Source organism: Trachypithecus francoisi, unplaced genomic scaffold, assembly GCF_009764315.1.
Source record: "Trachypithecus francoisi isolate TF-2019V2 unplaced genomic scaffold, Tfra_2.0 Lachesis_group4, whole genome shotgun sequence".
Taxonomy (NCBI): domain Eukaryota; kingdom Metazoa; phylum Chordata; class Mammalia; order Primates; family Cercopithecidae; genus Trachypithecus; species Trachypithecus francoisi.
In genome coordinates, this window is record NW_022681469.1 from 61,672,099 (window position 1) to 61,694,267 (window position 22,169).

A 22,169-nucleotide genomic window follows, 5' to 3' on the forward strand; every position below is an offset into this window, starting at 1 on the left:
TGTATTTGTTAGTTAGCATTCTTCTGTAAATAAAAATTTTTCTTTTTCCTTTACCCCATGTATTTATGTATTAGTAGTAGAAGTTCTAGCACTAGCTGTAGAAGTAGTAAATGAAATGTGGACATGGGGATTTTCTTTTTATTTCATATGATATATAATCTATTCCTGTTATTCATTTTGATGCTCAAATTGTTCCAAATTTGGCCAATGGAACCTACTTTAAACTGACTCCTGTGTCTCTTACTATGCTCCAGGAGGTTTTCTGTTTCTCTTTTTTTTAATTGAGCAATTTATGTTCTCCTGCCTCAGCCTCCTGAGGAGCTAGGATTACAGGCATGCGTCACCACACCTGGTTGATTTTTTGTATTTTTAGTAGAGATGGGGTTTCATCATGTTTGGCCAGACTGGTCTCAAACTCCTGACCTCAAGTGATCCGCCCACCTCGGACTCCCAAAGTGCTGGGATTACAAGCATGAGCCATCATGCCCAGCCATATTGTTCATACTTTTAATCAAAATAAATGCAGTCAGAAATCAAGTTCTTCAAAAAATATAAGTTGGTCAGGTGCTGTGCCTTACACTTGTAATCCCAGCACTTTGGGAGGATGAGGTAGGTGGATCACTTCAGGTCAGGAGTTCTGGCCAATGTGGTGAAACCCCATTTCTACCAAAAAATTGGTGAGGTAGGTGGATCACTTCAGGTCAGGAGTTCTGGCCAATGGGGTGAAACCCCATTTCTACCAAAACCCCATTTCTACCATAAAAAATTAGCTGGGTGTGGTGCTCACGCCTGTAGTCCCAGCTACACAGGAGGCTGAGGCAGGAGAATTGCTTAAACTCCAGAGGCGGAGGTTGCAATGAGCCAAGATCATGCCACTGCAATCTCGCCTGGGTGACAGAGCGAGACTCCATCTCAAAAAAAAATAAAATAAAATTTAAAAGATTTTATCTCTCTCTCTGTATCTATATATTGCATTCCAAATTTAAAAAGAATTATTCTATTTTTAAAAATACTCTATAGTTTTAAATAATACCAAAAATTTTTAAAGTAACTTTTATATTTAAGATTCTTAATTTTTATATGAATGAAAACTATACATTTGACTATGAAAAGTCATCTACAAATTTACATCAACATTAAGATTTTATGTCGGGAAAAATAACTAATGAGTACTAGCCTTAGTACCTGGGTGATGAAATTATCTGTACAACCAACCCCCATGACACAAGTTTACCTATGTAACAAACCTACACATATATTCCAAAAAAGTAAAGAATAGAAAATACACAAGAGCCATAAACAAGAAATTAATGATCTACTTGCAATGGTGAGTAGAAAGTAGAAAGGGAATGGCATGGAAGCAAGAGAAAAGGACACTTCTATGAATTTACCCTTTCATATAGTATTGACTATTATCCAATGTCAAGGTTTTAAATATTCAAAAAATAATATCCAGAAAGATGGAAATAAAGACAGAAATATGCCCATGTATATATCATGTGTATACCATTAATACAGAGAAGGAAAAAAAATCCAGATGATTTTTGGGTACAATTTTCTGATTGTGTATCTGACTGTATATACTCTCACTAGAATATATTTTAAGACTGAAATAACTGTAAATACATTCTATGATATCAATATAAATATTTAAATAAATTATATTGTTTACTGCCTTAAGTGTGTAATATATAGTATATATCATAAGTAGTGTTTTACAACATTTTAAAGAAATTCTGTCATTTCAGTTTTCATTTTTCTTTAATAGTTTTTTAATATTCAGTTGGAAGAATATTTATATCTATGTTAATTCAGATGTTGCAAGATTTGAAAAATGTTTCCACTCATCTAACTATATGTAGCACTTATATTTTCTGTTTTTAGAAAAATTCCTACATCTAAGTGTCCACTTAGAACATTACATAGATCTATCTACTTAGATCTAGGTATTTTTCAATAGATATAAATATAAACATTTTTCTATAGATATAGAAAACAACACATACTATTAGCTCAGCAGTGTCAAACAACAACATAACTGACAGTTAAAATTCCACAGTTGAATGTTGATTTAGCCAACAGTGTTTTTCTTGAGTAGAAGGTCTATGGCTTCTTCATTTTTAAATTGTCCCATAGTCTAGTAGTTTGTTGCATATATCAGGTGCAATGGTGCAATATATTGTTAAAGAATAGTAATATAATGTGGTGTTAAAGAATGAATGAAAGGAAAAAAGGATGAAAGAATGAAAAGGCCAATGTAAAGAGAGTCAGATTTAATCCCAATGTGCCAATTTGAGAATTTAGGAAAGTTACTTAAATTCTGTAAAACTAATATTTTCACCTATGAATGAATTATCTGATAAGCAATAACATGTTTACTCTCCAGAATCCAAAATTTTCATATTCTATTACCTGATCCTTTTTAAGTGATGTATATGTATATAAAATATCTTAATATACACCAAAAGTTTATCAAATAATTATTTTCCTTTATCACTCACAAATTATTAACAAATGTTCAGGTAAATGAGACAGGAACACAGAAGACTCAGCTGGTACCAAACTTCCCTTAATCATTGACTTCAACTTTATTTCCAATTGACCCTTAAAAGAACAGTGAAACGGACTGAAAAGAGACTCATCCCCTCTTCCCTCTACAACTCTCTTTTCAGAGTTGCTCATGAACAATGGCATTGTGGAAAAAGTTAAAGGATGGAAGAAGTATGCATAGGGCAGTAAGTCTATGAGATGGAGCTTTAAATTTGGCTTGGGATTTCAAGGATGATTTAGGGCTAACTGTGATCATGACCATCACAATTAAGTCTATGTGAAATAGAATATGATCATTTAAAAAGGATAACTCTCAATTTACTATACATCAATAATTCCCAGGACTCAACATTATTTTTAATATTTAATGAATTATTTCTTTGAAAAATCTACCTTTTTAAAAAATTATTTTAGGTTCAGGGGTACATAGGTAGGTTTGTTAGATGTAAATTGTGTGTCACCGGGGTTGGGTGCATAGATTATTTTGCAGGCATATACATGCATGTGTCTTTATGGCAGAACAATGTATATTGCTTTGGGTATAGACCCAGTAATGGGATTGCTGCGTTGAATGGTAGTTGTGTTTTAAGTTTTTTGAGAAATCTCCATGTGGTTGAATTAATTTACATTCCCACCAGCAGGATATAAGCATTTCCTTTTCTCAGCAACCTCACCATCATCTATTATTTTTTGACTTAAAAATCTATTTCAATCTGACTTTACTACCGCTCCCTGAGACAGTTATCTTCGATGGCATCTATGTTTCCAAATGCAATGGTCATTTCCCTCAAACCCCACGGTTATCCAGCAGCTACACTGCTAACAACCAGGGTCAAGTCACTCCCATCTGTAGTCTGAATTATTGAAACAACCACTTCATTGGTTCTCCTGTTTTAACCCTTGTCAAGAATTCTAGCTATTTTCCGGAATGCAGCCAGAGTGATCCAGTTAAAACTTAAGTCGGATTGTATAACTTCTCCTTTCAGAGCCCTAAGAGTCCTTTCTCTTTCAGAGCAAAAGTGCAAACGTTTACAATTCCTGAAAGGCTGATACAATTTTAGCCCAATTGCCTCTCTAACCTCATTTCCTACTACTCTTCATCTTACTTATTTTGTACTAGCTATAGTGATGTGCTTATTTACTTAACTTTCCCAGAACTCCCTCATCTCACACCATTTGCATTTGCAGTTTTCTCTATCTATAATACTCTTACACATATATGTACATGGCACATGCTGCTCCCTCACTGCCCTTGGCTCCTTCTTATATGTTAACATAATAAGTATGATCTTCCCTGAACATTAAAATATAAAAGAGCAGCAGCCCTCTTTTCTAACTCTGAGACATTTTTCTCTCTACTACTTATGACAAACTACTGTAATATTCCCATTCTCATTTTTATTTTGCTTATTTTCTATCAGTTGGATATTAGCTCCAGGGGGTCAGATAACCTAGTTTTGTTTACTGGTATATCTCCAAGGCTTAGAACTGTGGCTGTCAGTAGCATACACTCAGGTAAACAAATGTTAAGTGAATAAACATATAAGAAAAACCCAACTTCAAACTTGGTGATTTTGTTTGCTAGCCAGCAAAACCAGTGCAGCAAGAAGTAGATCTTATGCTGTAAAATGTGTCCTCCCTTTAGGCATTTCCCCTGAATTTAATCATGCCCACCCTGCAGAATGTCAGCTATTACCTTGTCCATTTGACATATCACAGTTTGGAATTTGGGAGCAGTAACCAACTCGGATGTTTGGATCAGTGGTAAAACACCAGGGTGATTCAGACCCATCTGGATTTCGGCAGTAATTTTCTCGTAGGTCCCTATTGAGAATAAGCATGTTAATGTAAATTACCAGAGTTGTTACGTTGGTGAAGTCAGAGCTATTACATTGCTAGAATTCTAGAATGTATGCATGTTTATAAATAGAGTTCTAAGTTTTTGCACTTAAAATAGCTATAACAATTTAATATTCAGTATACATAACTGACACTGCCCAAATTACTGAAATAAATGCTGTCATATGTTAATATTTTTTTCCTTCCACAGGTCTAGAGTTTCACCCAAACATTACCGCTTCATAAAAAAGAGAAACGGTACCACTGCATTCTTCTCACTCAGTCTCAGATTTAGACTCTGAATTGGTACCATTTCAAAACATTGGCCTGTTATTTATTACATGTTCATGACCCATATATTGTATAGGAACAACATGTGGAAGAAATGTTATTATCAATAGTCATTAACTACTCTCATTTAAAATGGAAGTTCAATCTATTCAAATATGTCCCACGAAAATTATGATAGCTATTTTTTCCTTGAGTTCTGCATTTAGTCAGTTAGTCAGGATGGTCTCGATCTCCTGACCTCGTGATCTGCCCACCTCTGCCTCCCAAAGTGCTGGGATTACAGGCGTGCGCTACCACGCCCAGCTGAAACTGAGAACGTTTTAAGGAAGAAGCTTGTGTTGGCTTAGAAAATCAACAAGTAATAGTCTTATCAAAGTCAGTCCTGACACAAACTATTATTTAAGGATATGAGAACATCAGCCGCCAATGGTTAAAGCTACGGTATAGTTAAGTGTTCATAACCCATATTCAAACCTTTAGTCTTCCTATACAATTATTAACTGGAATAGATGAGACAAGCAATTTATACTTATATATATTTTTAAAAATCTATGTCAGTATAAAATACGTGTGTTAAATTTTACATAAACTTTGCATACACTTTGGCTTTATTTTCTATTATTTGGTAGAGATGGAGTCACCCTTTGTTGCCCAGTCTGGTCTTGAACTCCTGACCTTAAGCCATCTTCCCGTCTCATCCTCCCAAAGTTCTGGATTGCTCATTTAGACAAGCTAATTAAGTGAAGATCGAGGGCTATCAAAGTCTTAGTGTGGACTGACTTTAACATCTGTATTAGAAGCACCTCTGTCAATCTAGATGAAGCAAGAATGAAAGTCAAGATTTGCCGAGATATTTTTACTAAGTCCTTATCTTTCACTTGAAGAAAGGATGGTTTACAATTACTAAAGAGAATTGATTTTATGATTTGTGTAGATTCATCAGAGGCAGTATTGTTCAGTTACAGTGTTCCAAAGATTGCCATTTGTAAGGTCTCAGTACCAGGGCAAGTAATATTCCATGTTTAATATTTAAGAGACGCCTGACCAGTACACCCCTCAGTACTGGATCACAAAGAGTAAATGGTAAATCAATGTCCTGAGAAAAATGTTGAGTCAGATTTTATCAGTTTTGTAACACAGCACAAGCTTTGTTTCATAATATTTATGTTTGGTTATTTAAACCAAATAACAAAATTAAGAAATGGTGACTTAAATTCTGCCAAGATATAACAGGTAACTTTTGATACTTAAGTTTCACTTGTGAAGTCTGTGAAGTAAATGTTTATAACCATTCTGTTTTTCTTACAGATGAATTTCACTAGGTATCTTCACATACACAATTTCTTATTGGGTATTACCAGTCATTAGAAGTTAACAAAAATGTGAATGGCAGTGACACTATCTCCTTTGTCCCTTATAACTAATATTCTCTGTGTTGCTTTGTTTTTCCTACTTTGATATGTATTTCTCAGGTGTGAAACACATGGGTCAGGAATAGAGAGTGAATTGCTGTGATGGAAATTAGGGAAATAAACCCAGAATGACAACTATCAATTTTGTTATTGTAAATTAATGGGAAAACAACCTTAGATTAATATTTACTATTTAAACAAATAAATTATGGAACTAGCTAAAGTTTGTGCATGTACACACACGCACATACAACACAAATCTCCCGTCTCCTATGGTGGATGGGCCAACTAGTGCTCACAGCTCCTCATTCAGAAATGTTAGCCTGTCTTATTAAAAGCCAATTACATAAAGCCAATATATGTTATTTATAGGTGCTATTTCAGGAAAGCCACTACAAATGATGTGTGTTATTAATTTCAAAAGCAATCACTTTATGTTCCTCATAACAAGGTGGACAATTTGAAAACGCATAGCATTGTGTTTGTGCCTGTCTACAAAAGTCAAGTGGTGTGAAAAGTACCCATAGAGAATGCACAAAACAACTATGTAATTGATGCTCAAGGGCAGTTTCTTTGGCTTGAGTCATCTACACAATTGTTTTGCTTCCTCACTTTTCAAAGCAAATCCAGAAGCAATTGAACACATTCATTTAAGCTTTGAAAAATTATTTTATTCACAGATCTTTAAGGCTAATAACTCTTCAGTGGAAGGCCTTTTCTTTCCATTCTTTCAAAAGGAAAAATGTGTAATCCTCCCAAAGCTAACATGAAAATTTAAGAAGGCAGTATTTTGAAACATGCCTGGCTATCATTACTATTAATTGATTTATTAAACAGACCCACAAGAGCAAAGTTGTGATCAGAAATCCACCTAGGGATATATTTCCCAAAGCATAGTGAATCCACCCTCTGGATCTGAACCACCTAGAGTGCTTAATGAAATGCATATTTGAGGACCAAATCCCAGATCGAAAGAATCAAAATCTCTGAGTGGAGGAATAATCTGCCTTTTAACTCCTGATTATCACTGGGCACGCTAAAGTTTGATCACTAACACAAAATTAGTAAAAAGTAACCACACTACCTCATTTTCCCCAGGGCCTACTGAAATGTATAACATTTGCCTACTTTACTCACTTGCACTTGAAATTTTCAGGAGTCATGTCATGCTCGTGAGGATACTGAGAATCCCAACGCTGACATGGAATTCCATTCCAAATGGTATTGACAGTGCCCCTGTAGCCTTCTCCTTGACCTTGGATGCATTCAGTTGTTTCCATAGGAACATCAGTATCATTTACAGTATTGTCAGCTATTGGAAAAACAATAACAAAAAAACTTACATAAAATCTTTGAAGATGCCATCTGCCTCTTAGAGTTCATTGGCATTTTTATTAGCAGATTTTTTTCCTGTTACTTATAAGCTTTTATAATAATTGAGTGGAATAAGAAATTTCACTTAACATTATTACTAACTTCACTCCAATTTTCCTTTCATTCAAATCCTAAATTAGTTTTTTTCTTGAACAGTTACTTAAATGCATTTTACTTCCACATGTATAACTTACATATGCTGAATATATAGTGTTTCTGAAATGACTATACAATTATTTCTAAAATCAGCTTGCTTATAAGTACATACAAAGTGGTAATGAAATTAACCACAATTTTGCTCCAATATAATACATACATTCTGGCCAGGTATGGTGGCTTATGCCTGTAATCCCAGCACTTTGGGATGCTGAGGTGGGTGGATCACCTGAGGTCAGGAGTTTAAGACCAGCCTGGCCAACATGGTGAAACCCCATGTCTACTGAAAAAAAAAAAAAAAAAAATAGCCAGGAGTGGTGGCAGGTGCCTGTAATTCCAGCTACTTGGGAGGCTGAGCCAGGAAAATGGCTTGAACTCAGGAAGCAGAAGTTGCAGTGAGCCAAGATTGTGCCATTGCACTCCAGCCTGGGCAAGAAGAGTGAAAGTCGGTCTCAAAAAATGAATTAAATAAATAAATAAATTCTAAGTTTCTAAGCTGAAAAGTTCAATATATTTTTAGTCAACTTGTTTACAATAAAGAAAAAAATCAGTTATTCCTAGGAAGATCTATCTCCTGCTTTTTTCCTAGTCCAACTTCAATGCTTACTATACTTCATGAAGGTTATGAAATCCTCAGTCACTAAGTAAAAAAAGTATAAATTTAAATTTTTACCACAATTTGGTCTCTCTCTGTGTGTAATGTTTAGTCAATCAAAATATAACTCAAAACATTCCAAAGCAACTAAAATTCATATTTCTTAAAACATACATGGAAATGTTTATGGTTTGATAAAAGTGTAAACTTCCTAGCTACCTTTACAATCTAAATGGCCATTCAAGATGCCTCTGAATGAAACTCAAGTCAACAGCCTCTAGGACAGTTTTAAGATCTGAGTAAATTTCATTGATGTATCCATTTTGGAATTGGATGTACCACTGTACAAAGTACAGGCCAGAATTAGACATGCTTTCAGTGACTAGGAATGCCTATGAAAGTTTTCTATAGTTAATAGTGTAAATATTTTTAATAGCTCTTAAATTTCATCTAAACATTTCTCTCACACAAACCATTGCTAACTTATGTAGTTAGCTGAATGCTTTATTTCATTGCATTCTATGAGCTAACCTTGGGCAAACTAAACAATAGCCTATGTTTAGAGTTATTCTATGAAGCTTTGTGAGAAAAGGGAAAGCATTACCTTAATGACTACCCTAATTACTGAAATAAGTTGTACTATGCAAATTTCCATTAAATTCCTTTTAAATAACTTTATTGCAACCCATTTAAAAAGTGTCTCAATGTTTTGTATATCTGCTTTAGAGAATAGAAATATAACTCAGAAATACCCAAACTTAAAAAGAAATTCAAATGAAGATGAAAAATGTTCAGCAATTGACCCATAAAGTGGCAACTGAGAGCTGATAGCCTAGAGAATTCATCTATATTGATACTGATGATATATATTGATTTTAGGAAGAACACAAATTACTGAACTTGGGGAAATGCCTTGTATAGAAAAAGTTGATGCTGATTATGCAAGTCTTTTATAATTTCAATACCATCCAAAGGTCTTTGGTGAAATACAAAATAAGATAGATTTCATAGGTCCTAAGGAACTATATTTCATCAATATAAATGCCATTAAGTTGCTCTATTTCTGACTATGTGAATTAACTGTTAAATGATATGAGGAGACTGAATGTGTGGGGGAACATTTTAATAGATGATAACTCTAAAACAGGTAAAAGGTCGAGTTTGTACTGCTATATTTCATATCTAGTTATAAAACTGATGGGAAAGGAGACAAAAATAAATGTCCTTGGGCATCTATCAATTCATTAGCTTAACATGCTAAAAAAAAAGTTTTGGGGCACAAGCTCTTGGGCACCAAACTTGTGACCTCAGTCAAAACTAAGTCCTGACAATGGAAGGGAGTTCAGAGTCAGAACAGCCAGTGTAAACACACTTCCACTAATCTCTTAGACTTCATTGTCTGCCTCAGGTACCTCAACTCCTTTACTTTCCTACTCAATTGTGTGTGATTTGTTTTGATTGTTTACTACTGAGCCATTCTTTTCAAGCACTACTCTTATATTGCACACATAACTCACAGATCCAGTCTTGATGAGTCCAGGTGTCAATCAGTGCCATCTTTGGCTGGATATGGACCCATTCATTGCATCTCACTGATAAAATAGTTCAAGGCTCAGTCCAAGAAAAATTAACACACCACTCCGTGGACACAAGTATGATTTGCCAGATACCAATCAAGACAATAAATAAAAGGAATGTAATATTTAGACATGATTAAGGATTTGAACATTATTTGTTGAAATTTCTAAATATGGAAGCAGCTTTAAAAGGCTGTTTCCTCTACTATGTGAAGGTAACTTCCTACTGTAAGGATATGCCTGGGTGGGGGTGAGAGAGTAAAACTGTCTGTCTACATTGTCAATGTAAGCTTAAATATCAATGATCATTTCTAGAGCATGTTATTAGTCAAGGGTGATTCGAATTTCAAAGTAATTTTTCCAAAAATAATACTTTAAAGTTACCCTCTTACAGAAATGACCCATGATAGTTATAATCTAAAGCAATACTTAGAGCCTTAAAGTCAGAAACAAGTGGAAATATACCTTATAAAAAGGGAGACAGTAAGGTAGACATAGGTTATCACAATTCATTAAAAAATCAATACTTGGCAGGTGCAATGAGCAACTATAAGCAATCACGTGATAATCAGGTAATATTAAGAGGAATGGTAAAATGTAAATACTGATAAAGGATAAACATGTTCTTAATTTGAGAGCAAATTTTGAAATTTTAAGAACCTCTGTGAAATGAAAGATCTATATTACCAAAATCCTAAGTCAAAGAAAAGGCTACTTGCTTAAAAATATTCAGGAAAATAGTTCACTGCTGATTTATCCACTGAAACTTCAATGTCAATTCAGACATGTATTGTTAGTGCTAATTCTCTACTTCAACTGGAAGTTTCCAACCAGATTTAATAAAATAATCTTTCACTTTTAAAAATAGCAATGATATAAATCTCATCATTTGACTATCATGTTGAATAGGTTTTTTTCTAAACTTTCATTAGCATATTTTAAAGCGTTTACTATAAACTTGAAGAGTCACTGAACATTCATTTTTTAAAAAGTATGTTAAATCTTTAAATAAAAACCAAAATGCTGGCTTTGGATTAAAAAATTTAAACAGTTTAATATATTTTAATTTGGACATGGAAAAATAAACCTTTTAGAATTTTTAAAACTATAGAATACAAAGAATTACTGTAATTAATATAAATATAATATTTTACCAAATAAATATAACTTTTTCATTAGGTTTTATTAAAATGTAAAGAATCTAAATAATAACATTATTATTTTTCATCTTTTAAAAAATAAATATCTATAACTTTAAAATGTGTTTAACTCTAATAACTTCATAGTTTTATTTTTCTTGTGTTTTAATTCATTGGAAATATTTGTCATTATTTTAAACACAAACTAGAGTATTTAGCTGGTATTTTTCTTTAACTCCAAAGTACCTTCTGAAATCAGTGCATTGTATTTATTCCCTTTGACATTCAACTTCTAGAAGTCACCCCATAAATAAAAAGTACATAATTCTGGTGCAATGTATAGAATAAATAATACAGGCGAATAAAGATATATTAGTATGACAAGGTAACTAAATAGTTTTCATCAATAAATGAGAGTTATTATGAGTCTCCATGAAGCTATTTAATAAATATCTGATGAGGACCATGATGAATGATTTGTCCATAGACCATTTAACTGTGATATAAATGTTTGATCTTTGCTGCTCACATACTTACTATTCAAACAAAATTAATTATTCCTCAATGGCAGTAAAACAAACTCCTCCTGCAGTCCTGCTGTATAAATATCAAAACCGGGTGTAAAAATAAAACAAACGTTTCATGACAATTGATTTGGAAAGGGCTATTAAATGTTGGGAAAGGCATTCCTTTGTACTTAATACTTAACATGGGACCTGAGTAAGGGAGGGTTTTGAAAAATCTCCATTGGCCAAACTAAAATGTCAGAAAAGACAGAAACATTCCCAAATATCAGCTGAAGTTGATTGTTTAGACAAAGCAACAGGTATTTTAAAATACAGTAGCCCCACATACACAAATATATTTTCAATTATGTCTGCCAAGTTAACACTGAAAATATCTGGAACTCTTCTGAGAGTTTCTAGAAAGGAAACATTTTGTCAGGAGTATCAGTAGTGGCTACCCATTGGAAGCAGAAGCAAAGGTATTTGTGTAATCATCAGTGGTCTATGAGTAAAGGAATGCTTTTCTTTGATAATTGACACAAAATTTGCTGTTTGGAAATGCTTTAAGTAAAACATTTGCTATCAAAAATTTTCACTGTCCTGTTTGAATATGATCAAATACAATGAGTGTCTCTTGGAACATTAATTTCACTTTGCTGGTGTGGTTGTCATGTGATCTGATTGCTACAAAATTTGGAAGTGAATTTTTAAGATTTGAATAGATTATTTTTGAGACAAAGAGTATTCACTGTTGTCTAATTCTTGGGATAACCATCTTGCCTCCCAACAGTGACCAATAGAACAAGATCAACAATTAAAAAAAAAATCTGATTATTTTCCTCTGTGAAGCGCTGGCAAAGCCTTGCAGAGAGGCCACAGGGCCCTGTTGGAAGTCTGAATGGTAGCTAGTGAGTTGGAGTGCACAGTATATTATAAACAGCGACACGCAGGGCTCTATAAGCTTCATATGAATGACAAGTAAATTCTTACATCTACAGTTTCCACCACCCCCACCCTGCCCCTAACATCCCCATCAAAAGAAATCCCAGATTTCCCAGTGGAGACAAGCTATTGCTTCTCTTTTCCCTATAGCCAAGAATAAGTCAATTCATAGTCTGGTAGACAAATACCCAATTATCCCTTGGAGTAGTTCAACCTAACCCACTGCTTCTTCCCAGCTACTGAAGAGCAACTGAAATAGAATTTACTTTATGAAGGTCTCTCGGGATTGAGAACAGTGTGTAATAAAGCCACTCTCCCATCAACAGTAGTTATGCTCTGTGGGCCACTAAGACGAGGATGAAGCTCATTGTAAATTTAAAGAGCTTCTTGTTTTAAAATTGGCATGGGAAAACAGTAAAGACCTCCAAAATAATGAACCTCAAATTGTTTGCACGTTTGCTTTCTATGTGAAGCCAGGATTCACATCTCAAACTTTTCCCTGGACTTTATCGAAGCTTTTGCTCGTACAAAATGCTCAGGAGACAAGACTTTCATGAAAGGTCTTCAATTCTATATAGCTTTATTCTTTAGGAAATGATTTGGAAGAGACCTCCAAGTAAAAGACTTTTCCCTTGAGAAAGGGTATTGATAGCACTGTTTTCTCTCTGACACAGGGCACAATATTTTATTTCTATGAATGTCTATTCTGGCCTTGGATAAATTAGGAAAACTCAAAGAAACAATCAGCTTTCTCTAAGAAAGAAAATAATTTGTAAAAATTATGCTGTAATTGTATACAATTTGTAAAAAATATTTTCTCATCATATGAACACACTGAATCTTAAAAGATGACTATGTTCTTTTAAAGTGATGTCCATGTTCATTGGTTACTAAGGGAAAGGATTTTTTTTTTTTTGCATATTTGTTTCCAATGGCAACATACCTATATTAGTCTGCTCATGCTACCATAACAAAGTACTGCAAATTTGCTGATTTAAACGAAAATAATTTATCTTCTTACAGTTCTGGAGGCTAGGAAGTTCAAGACCAAGGTGCTAGCCAATTGGGTCCTTGATGAGGGCTCTCTTCCTCACTTGAAAATGGCCACTTTCTTGCTATGTCCTTACATGGTAGAAAAACAGAATTCTCTCTTTCTTCCTCTTGTTATAAGGCCACCAATCCTACCAGATTAGGATCCACTATCATGACCTCATTTAACATCAATTACCACTTACAATCCCTATATCTAAATATAGTCACAATGGCAGTCGGGGCTTCAACATAAGGATTTGGTAGGATAAGCAATTCACTCCATAGCAAGACCTCAAATAGAATCCTTAGTTATCAAAGATCTACCCAGGTCTCATTTCTAAAGTGTTTCTGGGCACTTAAGTATATTAGTTCCTCCTTAATTGCAGTTTTGCTTTCTGCCATTTCAGTTACCTGTGGTCAACCATTGTCCAAAAATATTAAATAAAAAATTCCAGAAGTAAATAATTCATAAGTTTCAAATTGCACACTCCATTCTATTTTGCCTCAAATGTGCCTCATTTCTTTGTCCAGTGTTGTAAATGCAACTCGCCCATTTAGTCACTTAGTAGCCTTCAGGGTGATCAGGTCAATGGCCATAATTTTGCAGTAACCTTTATTTTACTTAACAATGGTCCCAAGGCACAAGAATAGTGATGCTGGCATATTGTTATCATTATTCTATTTTATTGTTGTTGTTAATCTCTTATTGTACCTAATTAATAAATTAAACTTTATCATAAGAATGTATGGAGATGATACAGTAGGGAAGCTCAAATGAAGGAGCTGATGTGAGGAAATCATAACTTAGTTGAAATGTGAATGAGTGAGTAGCTGCCAATTAGGTCAGGAAGAAAGTAAAATTTTTGAAAGGCAGAAGTCATGGTCGGGGTAAAGAGACTATAATGAGAACATGGAAAATACGAGGCAAAGGAAGAAAATTATTGTGGCTGTAACAGAGAGCAAGAGAGCCTGGAGAGAAATGTGGAGGTATATGAAGTCATATATAAGGTTAGAAATATAGGTAGGGGGTAAAAGATGGTTATGTTTTGTCATTGTCCTAAGATCAAAGGAAACCATCGAAGGGTTTTTAATTTATCTGTAGAGGTGTGTATGTGTGCGTGTGTGAGTGTGTGTGGTGTTCTGTAGATGAGGAATGATATCATCAGATTTTTGAAAACATTCTCTTTTGCAGGGAAAAATAATGGATAGAGATATTTCACTCTGAAGGCCATTCGTGTTAAAAATGATACTCTCTTAGACAAAGTAGACAATGATGGAGTGAAATGGTCTTACGTGAAAGGTATATAGAAGATAAAATTGACAGGACTTGGTGATAAATGAAATGTGAAGAGTGAAGGAGAAGGCTATATCTGGGATTATGCCAGGCTTTTGGATTTTAAACCGGGCAAATAATGGTATCAATCATGCAAAAGAGAGTTTACAAGGCAGAACAGATGCTCTCAACCCCCTTTACAGGATTCATGAAGAAAATCAGGGTAAAAGATAATCAATAAGAGAAGAGGCGAGTTTCTGGTTCCGAGGGGCTGAGGGAAATTGGAGTAGCCCATAGGTAAATACTAATTAGTGTACTCTTAAGGGGACTGTGTCAGTCTTGCATGTTCTGATGTATAGCAAAAAGTTGTTCTTAGAGCGTCCTGGGACACCTGAGGTTCCTGAGATCCTTTCAGGGATCCAGAAGATCAAAACTATTTTCACAGTAATGTTAAGAGATCATTTGTTCTTTACACCACGAAGGTTTCAGATGGCATGTGATATGTGATATCCTGAAAGACTGACGGCAAAAGCAAATACAAGACACCCAACTGTCTTCATTTAAGGTGTCATTAAGTAAAATCTTTTTAAATGCCAAATTTGTAAAAAGTTGACAATGCCACTGTTTACTATTTTTCAGTAAAATATATTTATTAATAGCTAATGGCCTTACTGCTGTTTTAAATGAATTAATACATGTTTTGAATTTCCTGTTTTAATTTCTAATATAGTAAACATGGATTCATATAATCCACACAGATAATTTGGGCTTCCCAATAATGTTGAAGAGTATAAATGTATGTTCAGTCCAAGAAGTTTGTGAACTGATCTAAATACTCAATGTGATTTCTAAGGGGTATCAATCACAAGACAGTTTTTAAATTTCCAGGGACCTGTTGAAGTTTACTTCACAAAAATACTAATACTGCATATTCTTACTTATAAGTGGCAGCTAAATGATGAGAACGCATGGACACATACAGGGGAACAATAGACATTGGGGCCCACCGGAGGGTGGTGGATAGGAGAAGGGAGAAGATTGGGAAAAATAACTAATGGATCCTAAGTTTAATGCCTGGGTGACAAAATCATCTTTACAACAAAACCCCATGACATAGGTTTACCTACGTAACAAACCTGCACATGTACACCTGAACTTAAAACTTAAAGAAAATACAATAAATTTAACAAATGTTATTATTTGTCTCCGAAAAGCAGGAAACTAATATATAGAACCAACTGTTATTCAGAATATGAAGTTATAATCAGGGAAAAGCATAAGAAAATCAGTCCTTCATTCAAGGACTATGCAGGACTTCTAATCTTATATTTGTGATGTCTTAAAATTCCATATGCCCAAAACACTGTTAAAAATTATATACACAGAATATTTGTGGGCTGATGACGTTTAGGTATATATCCCCTCCTGAGAAATACAGTGTAAGGAAGTCTGAAAAGGCCCATCCCAGAGTACACTGGCACACATTTGTCAATGAGCAACATTCATTCTTTACTTTGAGTGAGACATTGATTGTAACATACAAGCTTGGAAGCAAAGTGACTAGAACAAATTTGTAGTTCATTCAGCTTTTGAACAAATAAAAGGAACAAATAAAAGGAGAGCAGTATTCAAACGTTGGCTGGCAGGTGTGAATATCCTAATATCAAGCCAGTGTCATCTTTTGCTTTACTGGTTTGTGTTAAAGTTCTGAATTTTCTATCCTGTTATAGGCCTTGGTCTGTTTTATTCACTTCTGTATCCCCAGCTACTAGAAAAGTGTTTGTTTGACACATCATAGCTGCTCAGAATATATTCACTGAATGAATGCTATGGAGAAAGGAGCAAACAACACTCTTTGCGTTCTCAATATGCCGGGTGGAACTGCCGATGCCGAAGGCTTTTGCTATCTCTGTTTACTTGTGACTTTCCTTGACATTCTGGAGAAGAATGAACTTAGATGTGCTATAAACAAGGATGCCAAGTGCATGCATCTCAATATAAGCAGAACTAAACCTGTGCTCTTTCTCCTCAAATTAATTTTTATAATTTATTTTATAATTTATTATATATAATTTATTTTATAATGACGTATATTATATATACGTCATCTACCCAATAACTTGGAAATATTTTAGACTTTTCTCTCTCCCTATCCCATTTCCTAGTATAACCAATTTGTCATTATATACTGTACATTCCCCCCTTTTGCTATTGTTCAGATCCTTCCTCACCTTGTTTTTCTCACCGCTTACTGCCTTAATCACACTCTTTTTATTTCTTACTGGCCTGCATTGTATTTTGTGTTCAATAGTCTTTTATTCCTCACCTAATCATACTTCTCTGAAAGCTTTTCATTCATTGAAATTACATTTAAAATGTCTTGTGACCACAAGGTTTTAAGAGAAAAATACACACATACACTGAATACATGAACATATGTACAAACATATAGAGTATATAGGGATACAATTGTTAGTAGTCCATAAATTATAAACAGCATGAATACATGTTTAATGTATTTTCAAAGATCTCTTTGTCGTCCCCAGGGCTTTTAAACCCAGGGCAATGAGCTACAGTAAAATTCAGGTAAAGTAGGGAAGGGCAGCAGTGTGGGAGGGCAGGGGTGTTGATGTGCCTGGCTTCCAAGAAACACATGCATCTCAAGAAGGGACCTTTGGGAAAGAATTCACCTGAGAGGAGATGGAACTTTAGCCCCTTAAGCAATCTATGCCCAAAGGCCCCTAGGAGAGTCTTTGTGTTTTCCTGGTCTCATGGACACCAGTTTAAAGATCACTGTTCTAGATCACAAATGAGGTAAGATCCCTCCCTTTGCTTAATTTTTCAGTGTTTCTCATGGCAACTGAATGGGCTACTCTTGGATCTTACTTGATCTGCCTCATATCAACTTAATTTTTCTCAGCTTCTTTCATTTTTCTGTTTTTACCCCATACCCTACCCATATCAATCATGTACCTTGTCTTGAATTGCCATCCAGCCATCCATGTCTTTACCCCTTTCCTCACTGGCCTAATTGCAGACATTTGCTAAGAATGAAATAAGGATTGTTAACTCTACAATAGAAAGCACCTCTTTATAGGTGTTAAATAAATGGTGGTAATTATGATTTTCTAATACAGTTATTATATGATAAAACAAGAGTTTAGAAATTCCCCTCCAACTTTCTAGAGAGTAAGTGACATAATCATTATCTTTAGTCTTTGTTTTAGAATCATTGAAAACCCAGAATCAGTTCAGCTGGACTGGACTAAGAGAAAACCAGAAAACTGTCCCAGTTAATGATATGAACAAAAAATAATAATTAAGTATCTGTTACAACCAGTACAAGTAAACACATGTGTGGTCCCCCCAGATCCCCACCCTCTAGTGTACACACTGCATAATCTTCTCCCCTTGGGTATGGATGAAACTTTTGAATACAATGAGAACTACTCTTGTGATTAGGTTATATTATACAACAAAGATGAAGAGATTTTGCATATCTAACTAAAGTCCCTAATCAGTTGACTGTAAGTGAATTAAAAGGGAAATTAACCTAGGCAGGACTGACCTAATTAGGTTAGCTCTTTAAAAGAGAGTCTGGAGGTCAAACGCTCAAAGCAGGAGAGATGCTATCCTGTTGGCAGGAGTAAACTGCCATATTGTAGAGAGGGTTATGTGTCACAGAAAGTTAGGCAGTCTCTAGAAGAATTATACTACAGCCTTAAAACCACAAGAAACTGAATTCTGTCAAAACCAGTGAACTTTAAATGCAACATGGAGTTTTACATGAGACCAGAGGTGTGGTGGGCACCTTGATCAGGACCTTTTGAGACCCTAGCAAGGAACCCGCTTGAGTTATGGCTGAACTCCTGACCCACAGAAAATATGAGATAATAAATGTGTGTTGCTGTTAGCCACTGAAGTTTTGATAATTTGTTATGCCACAATAGAAAATAAAGGCACAATTGAATCCACCACCAAATTTTTGGTTTCACATTAAAGGCTTTACTATATATGTGAACCAAAACATTTGAAAGAATATTCATAAAACATTATCTCTTATGCTTTCCAGTATGTCAACTTCATTTCATTCACTTTAATAGAAGTATTGTCTCTTTATAGTCATATTTATATCTCTTTCATATATGTATTTTTTAAACTAAAAGCTATCCTTCCTTTAATAAAATATTTCCAAAATATTCCCAAAACTCAGAAGACTTTTTAAATCTGAATGATACAGGTTTGGCTCACAAATTCTGTTTTTGTTTGTTTGTTTGTTTGTTTGTTTAGAATTAACACCCTATAAACACTATCCTCTGCTTAACAAAGACATTGGAATTATATAGCATGTTACTTGTGTAACTAGCCAGCTCCTCTTTGGACAGAAGAGAAAAAAGAAACCTACTTAATAGCTAGAAAGTGTCATAGTCATTCTATTTCTTGCCTCTCAATCTCTTTTTAAAAATACCCTAAAGATTGGTTTGGAACTGAAGAGGAGGGCAACACTTGGATTTCTTGGTGTGTGCATGCCAGTTGAAGGGTGAATGTGCAGGTGAGCATATGTGTGTGTGTGTGTGTGCGTGTGTGTGTGTGTGTACAGGTTTTATTCCAGAAAAGATTTATAAGAGTACCTAAACTGACCAGGCATGGTGGCTCATGCCTGTAATCCCAGCACTTTGGGAGGCCAAGGTGGGCAGATCACCTGAGGTCGGGAGTTCGAGACCAGCCTGACCAACATAGAGAAACCCTGTCTCTACTAAAAATACAAAATTAGCCAGGTGTGGTGGTACATGCCTGTAATCCCAGCTTCTCAGGAGGCTGAGGCAGGAGAATCGCTTGAACCCAGGAGGTGGAGGTTGTGGCAAGCCGAGATTGTGCCATTGCACTCCAGCCTGGGAAACAAGAGTGAAACTCCATCTCAAAAAAAAAAAAAAAGTACCTAAACCACACATACATACATACACACACATACACACACATACACACACACAATCAAAAGGGAAATAGTTGGTTTATTATACCTAACTGGTGTAGAACAATGGGAAGACTAATACAATATTAAAAGTCAGTAAGTGAAACCAACCCAATCTATACAGAGAAACACTATCACAGGAGTCATTTTTTATTTTAAAGGACAAAATAGATGATTTGATTTCCTGGGAACACAGTGTTTTACTCTGAAAGGCTTCCAGATTCTTCAGTTATTTCATATATGCCAGACATATCCCCTGCCTATGGGATTATTGTCCAAAATATTAAGAGTTGTCCAAAACATTTCCTTTTATCAGTAGGTCTACATTGAGAGAGATTTACCTTGGCAGTATCATGGCATGGTTAATATTCAATTAGGTTTGTTCAGAGGAATTTCCCCATTATTCTGCTATAGTGAAATATATGAAAATCAATCCATGCCCTCTTAATTGTATATTTTACTCTAGGTGCTGGTGCCTGATCTTATGTAGCTTATTTAGCTTTACATATCTGTCCATATATACATAACTTTATATTATCAGGCCAATTTATAACATTATTATACCTTACTAAATTTATGCAATTCTATTGATTTTAAAGAATTTTAGGATCCAGTTGAAAAAAATAAGAACTGTATTCAAAGAAACGAAAATATTATGTAATATTATTTAAGAGAACAGTGAAAATGTGTGAGTTAACCATAGAGGAGAGGACCAAGTTCATAGAGCGAAAGGAATAATACAAAACAGGTTAAAAAAATAGTTTTTATCGTAAATTCAGAAAAGCTGGGTAAGGGTCAGCATATAGAAAAATGGTTGTATGGACTGCTAAAAGACAGATTGAAACAGAATGCAGGCTGGGTACAAGGACAGCCAGAGAGGTAGGGATCAGCTATAGGTATTAGAGACATCTGTGATAAACTTCTGTTAGACTTATTATTCTTCATTGCAGCCTCCGTCACTCACCACAAGAGGTTCACCATCAGTTGAGAGCTCATGTTATATCTCTGGGGAGGAAAGGTAGGTAAAGGATGCAGGAATGGAAGGTAAGGGTCTAAGGTCCTAGCTTTTACTCCCCTAATGACTTTGTGATGCTGTGCACATTTCCGATCTTTCTCTCTCTGTGATTTTTCAAATTTTCTTGATAACATTAGAATGTTTAGGCTCTTGCCATGTTGAACATTTTGCCATAAGTAAAAATGTTTTCTGTGGATGTGTGTATTTGCATATTTATCACTGTCAAAATAATCAGTCTCTGAAAATGCAAAAGATTGGATAGGATTATGTAACACATTCTTAAAATATTAAAACCTGCACACATTAAAGCATCAAGTTAAATAGTTGTTAACCTGTCTCACTAATAATCGCCTGCTTAGATCCAGTCTGTGAGAGGAAAAGGAAGCAATAAATTTGACCTTCACTTACCGCATGTTTTAATTGCACAGTACTCCCAGCGGGTGTGAGGGTCAAGAGTATAGCACCATGGCCTCGGCTGGCCATCGGGATTGCGGCAATAATTATCATCAAAGCCCTTGTCGGGATATCTGCAAACCACACCAAGAAAAGTGTCACGTAAATCTGCCTGGAAACACCACCCACCCCTCAGCTCACAAAATAACTTTCCACTTAGGTTGTCTACACCTAGCTGAGGAAAGAGGACATTTTCTATGTCTTGCCTTACAAGGACTGCTGATCACTGACTATTGAATCTACTAATTTATATATCCCACTAAGGATAGAGTATCATCCCCTGGCTATTAAGTTAGGTCCATGTGGTACCTTCCCACTAGCTGAGGTTCCAAATCGAGTCTCTTTGTCCTAGAACCCAGTTAAGGGCAGATTACAAAAACATGACCTCATGTAGAGTGCTCATTAAGAAAACAGGTCCTCTTCTAGCGAAGGCTTAAAGTTAAAACTGAAAGTTCATTTTCAATAGCGCTGTTACTAATGACAGCTCAGTTTTGGAAATAGAGCCTTTCGAGGTCATGCCCTCACCTTCACCAGATCATGAGACAAACTTCATCACACTACTTTCTCCACACCCCACCTCCCTTCAAATGAACAAAGTCCTGAATTGGTGACTTGATTTTAATTGCTACCATATCCCTTCTGCTCTCACTTAAACGACAAGACAAGCATTTATTTGGAAAATAAGCTGGAGTTTTAATTTCATTTAAAATAACAACAAACACAAAAGGATAGAGAAAAAGAACAAAGAGAAAACACCTAACATCAATTTCCGAAGAAAGGAGGGGACGAAGTTTCCTGTGTAATTATTTGTATTTTTATTCTTTATAATCAAAATAAAGGAAGTTCTTCCTTTTTTTTTTCACCTTAAAAGTTTAATGTAAAATACATGGTCAAAAGTAGACATTATTATTATTATTATTTGGTGGAGTTGGGTAATGACTTAAGCTCAAAACCTACTCCTGGGGAAAAAAGATAGATTTAGCTGCCTGACTTCTCCAAATGGGCTTTTTATATGGGCAATTTCAAAACACACCAGGATAAAG

General features: G+C 35.0%; 1 protein-coding gene across 5 annotated transcripts in view; it reads right to left on the reverse strand.

Moving 5' to 3' along the window:
- Positions 1–22,169, reverse strand: part of HGF (hepatocyte growth factor) — a 70,354-nt gene that overhangs the window by 22,162 nt on the left and 26,023 nt on the right. For all 5 annotated transcript variants that reach the window (XM_033192970.1, XM_033192974.1, XM_033192972.1 and 2 more), the window contains 3 exons: positions 21,082–21,200; positions 7,230–7,404; positions 4,247–4,374 (listed from right to left, as the gene is read on the reverse strand). In XM_033192970.1, coding sequence (XP_033048861.1) covers positions 4,247–4,374; positions 7,230–7,404; positions 21,082–21,200 — 422 coding nt within the window. The remainder of the gene's footprint in view (positions 1–4,246; positions 4,375–7,229; positions 7,405–21,081; positions 21,201–22,169) is intronic.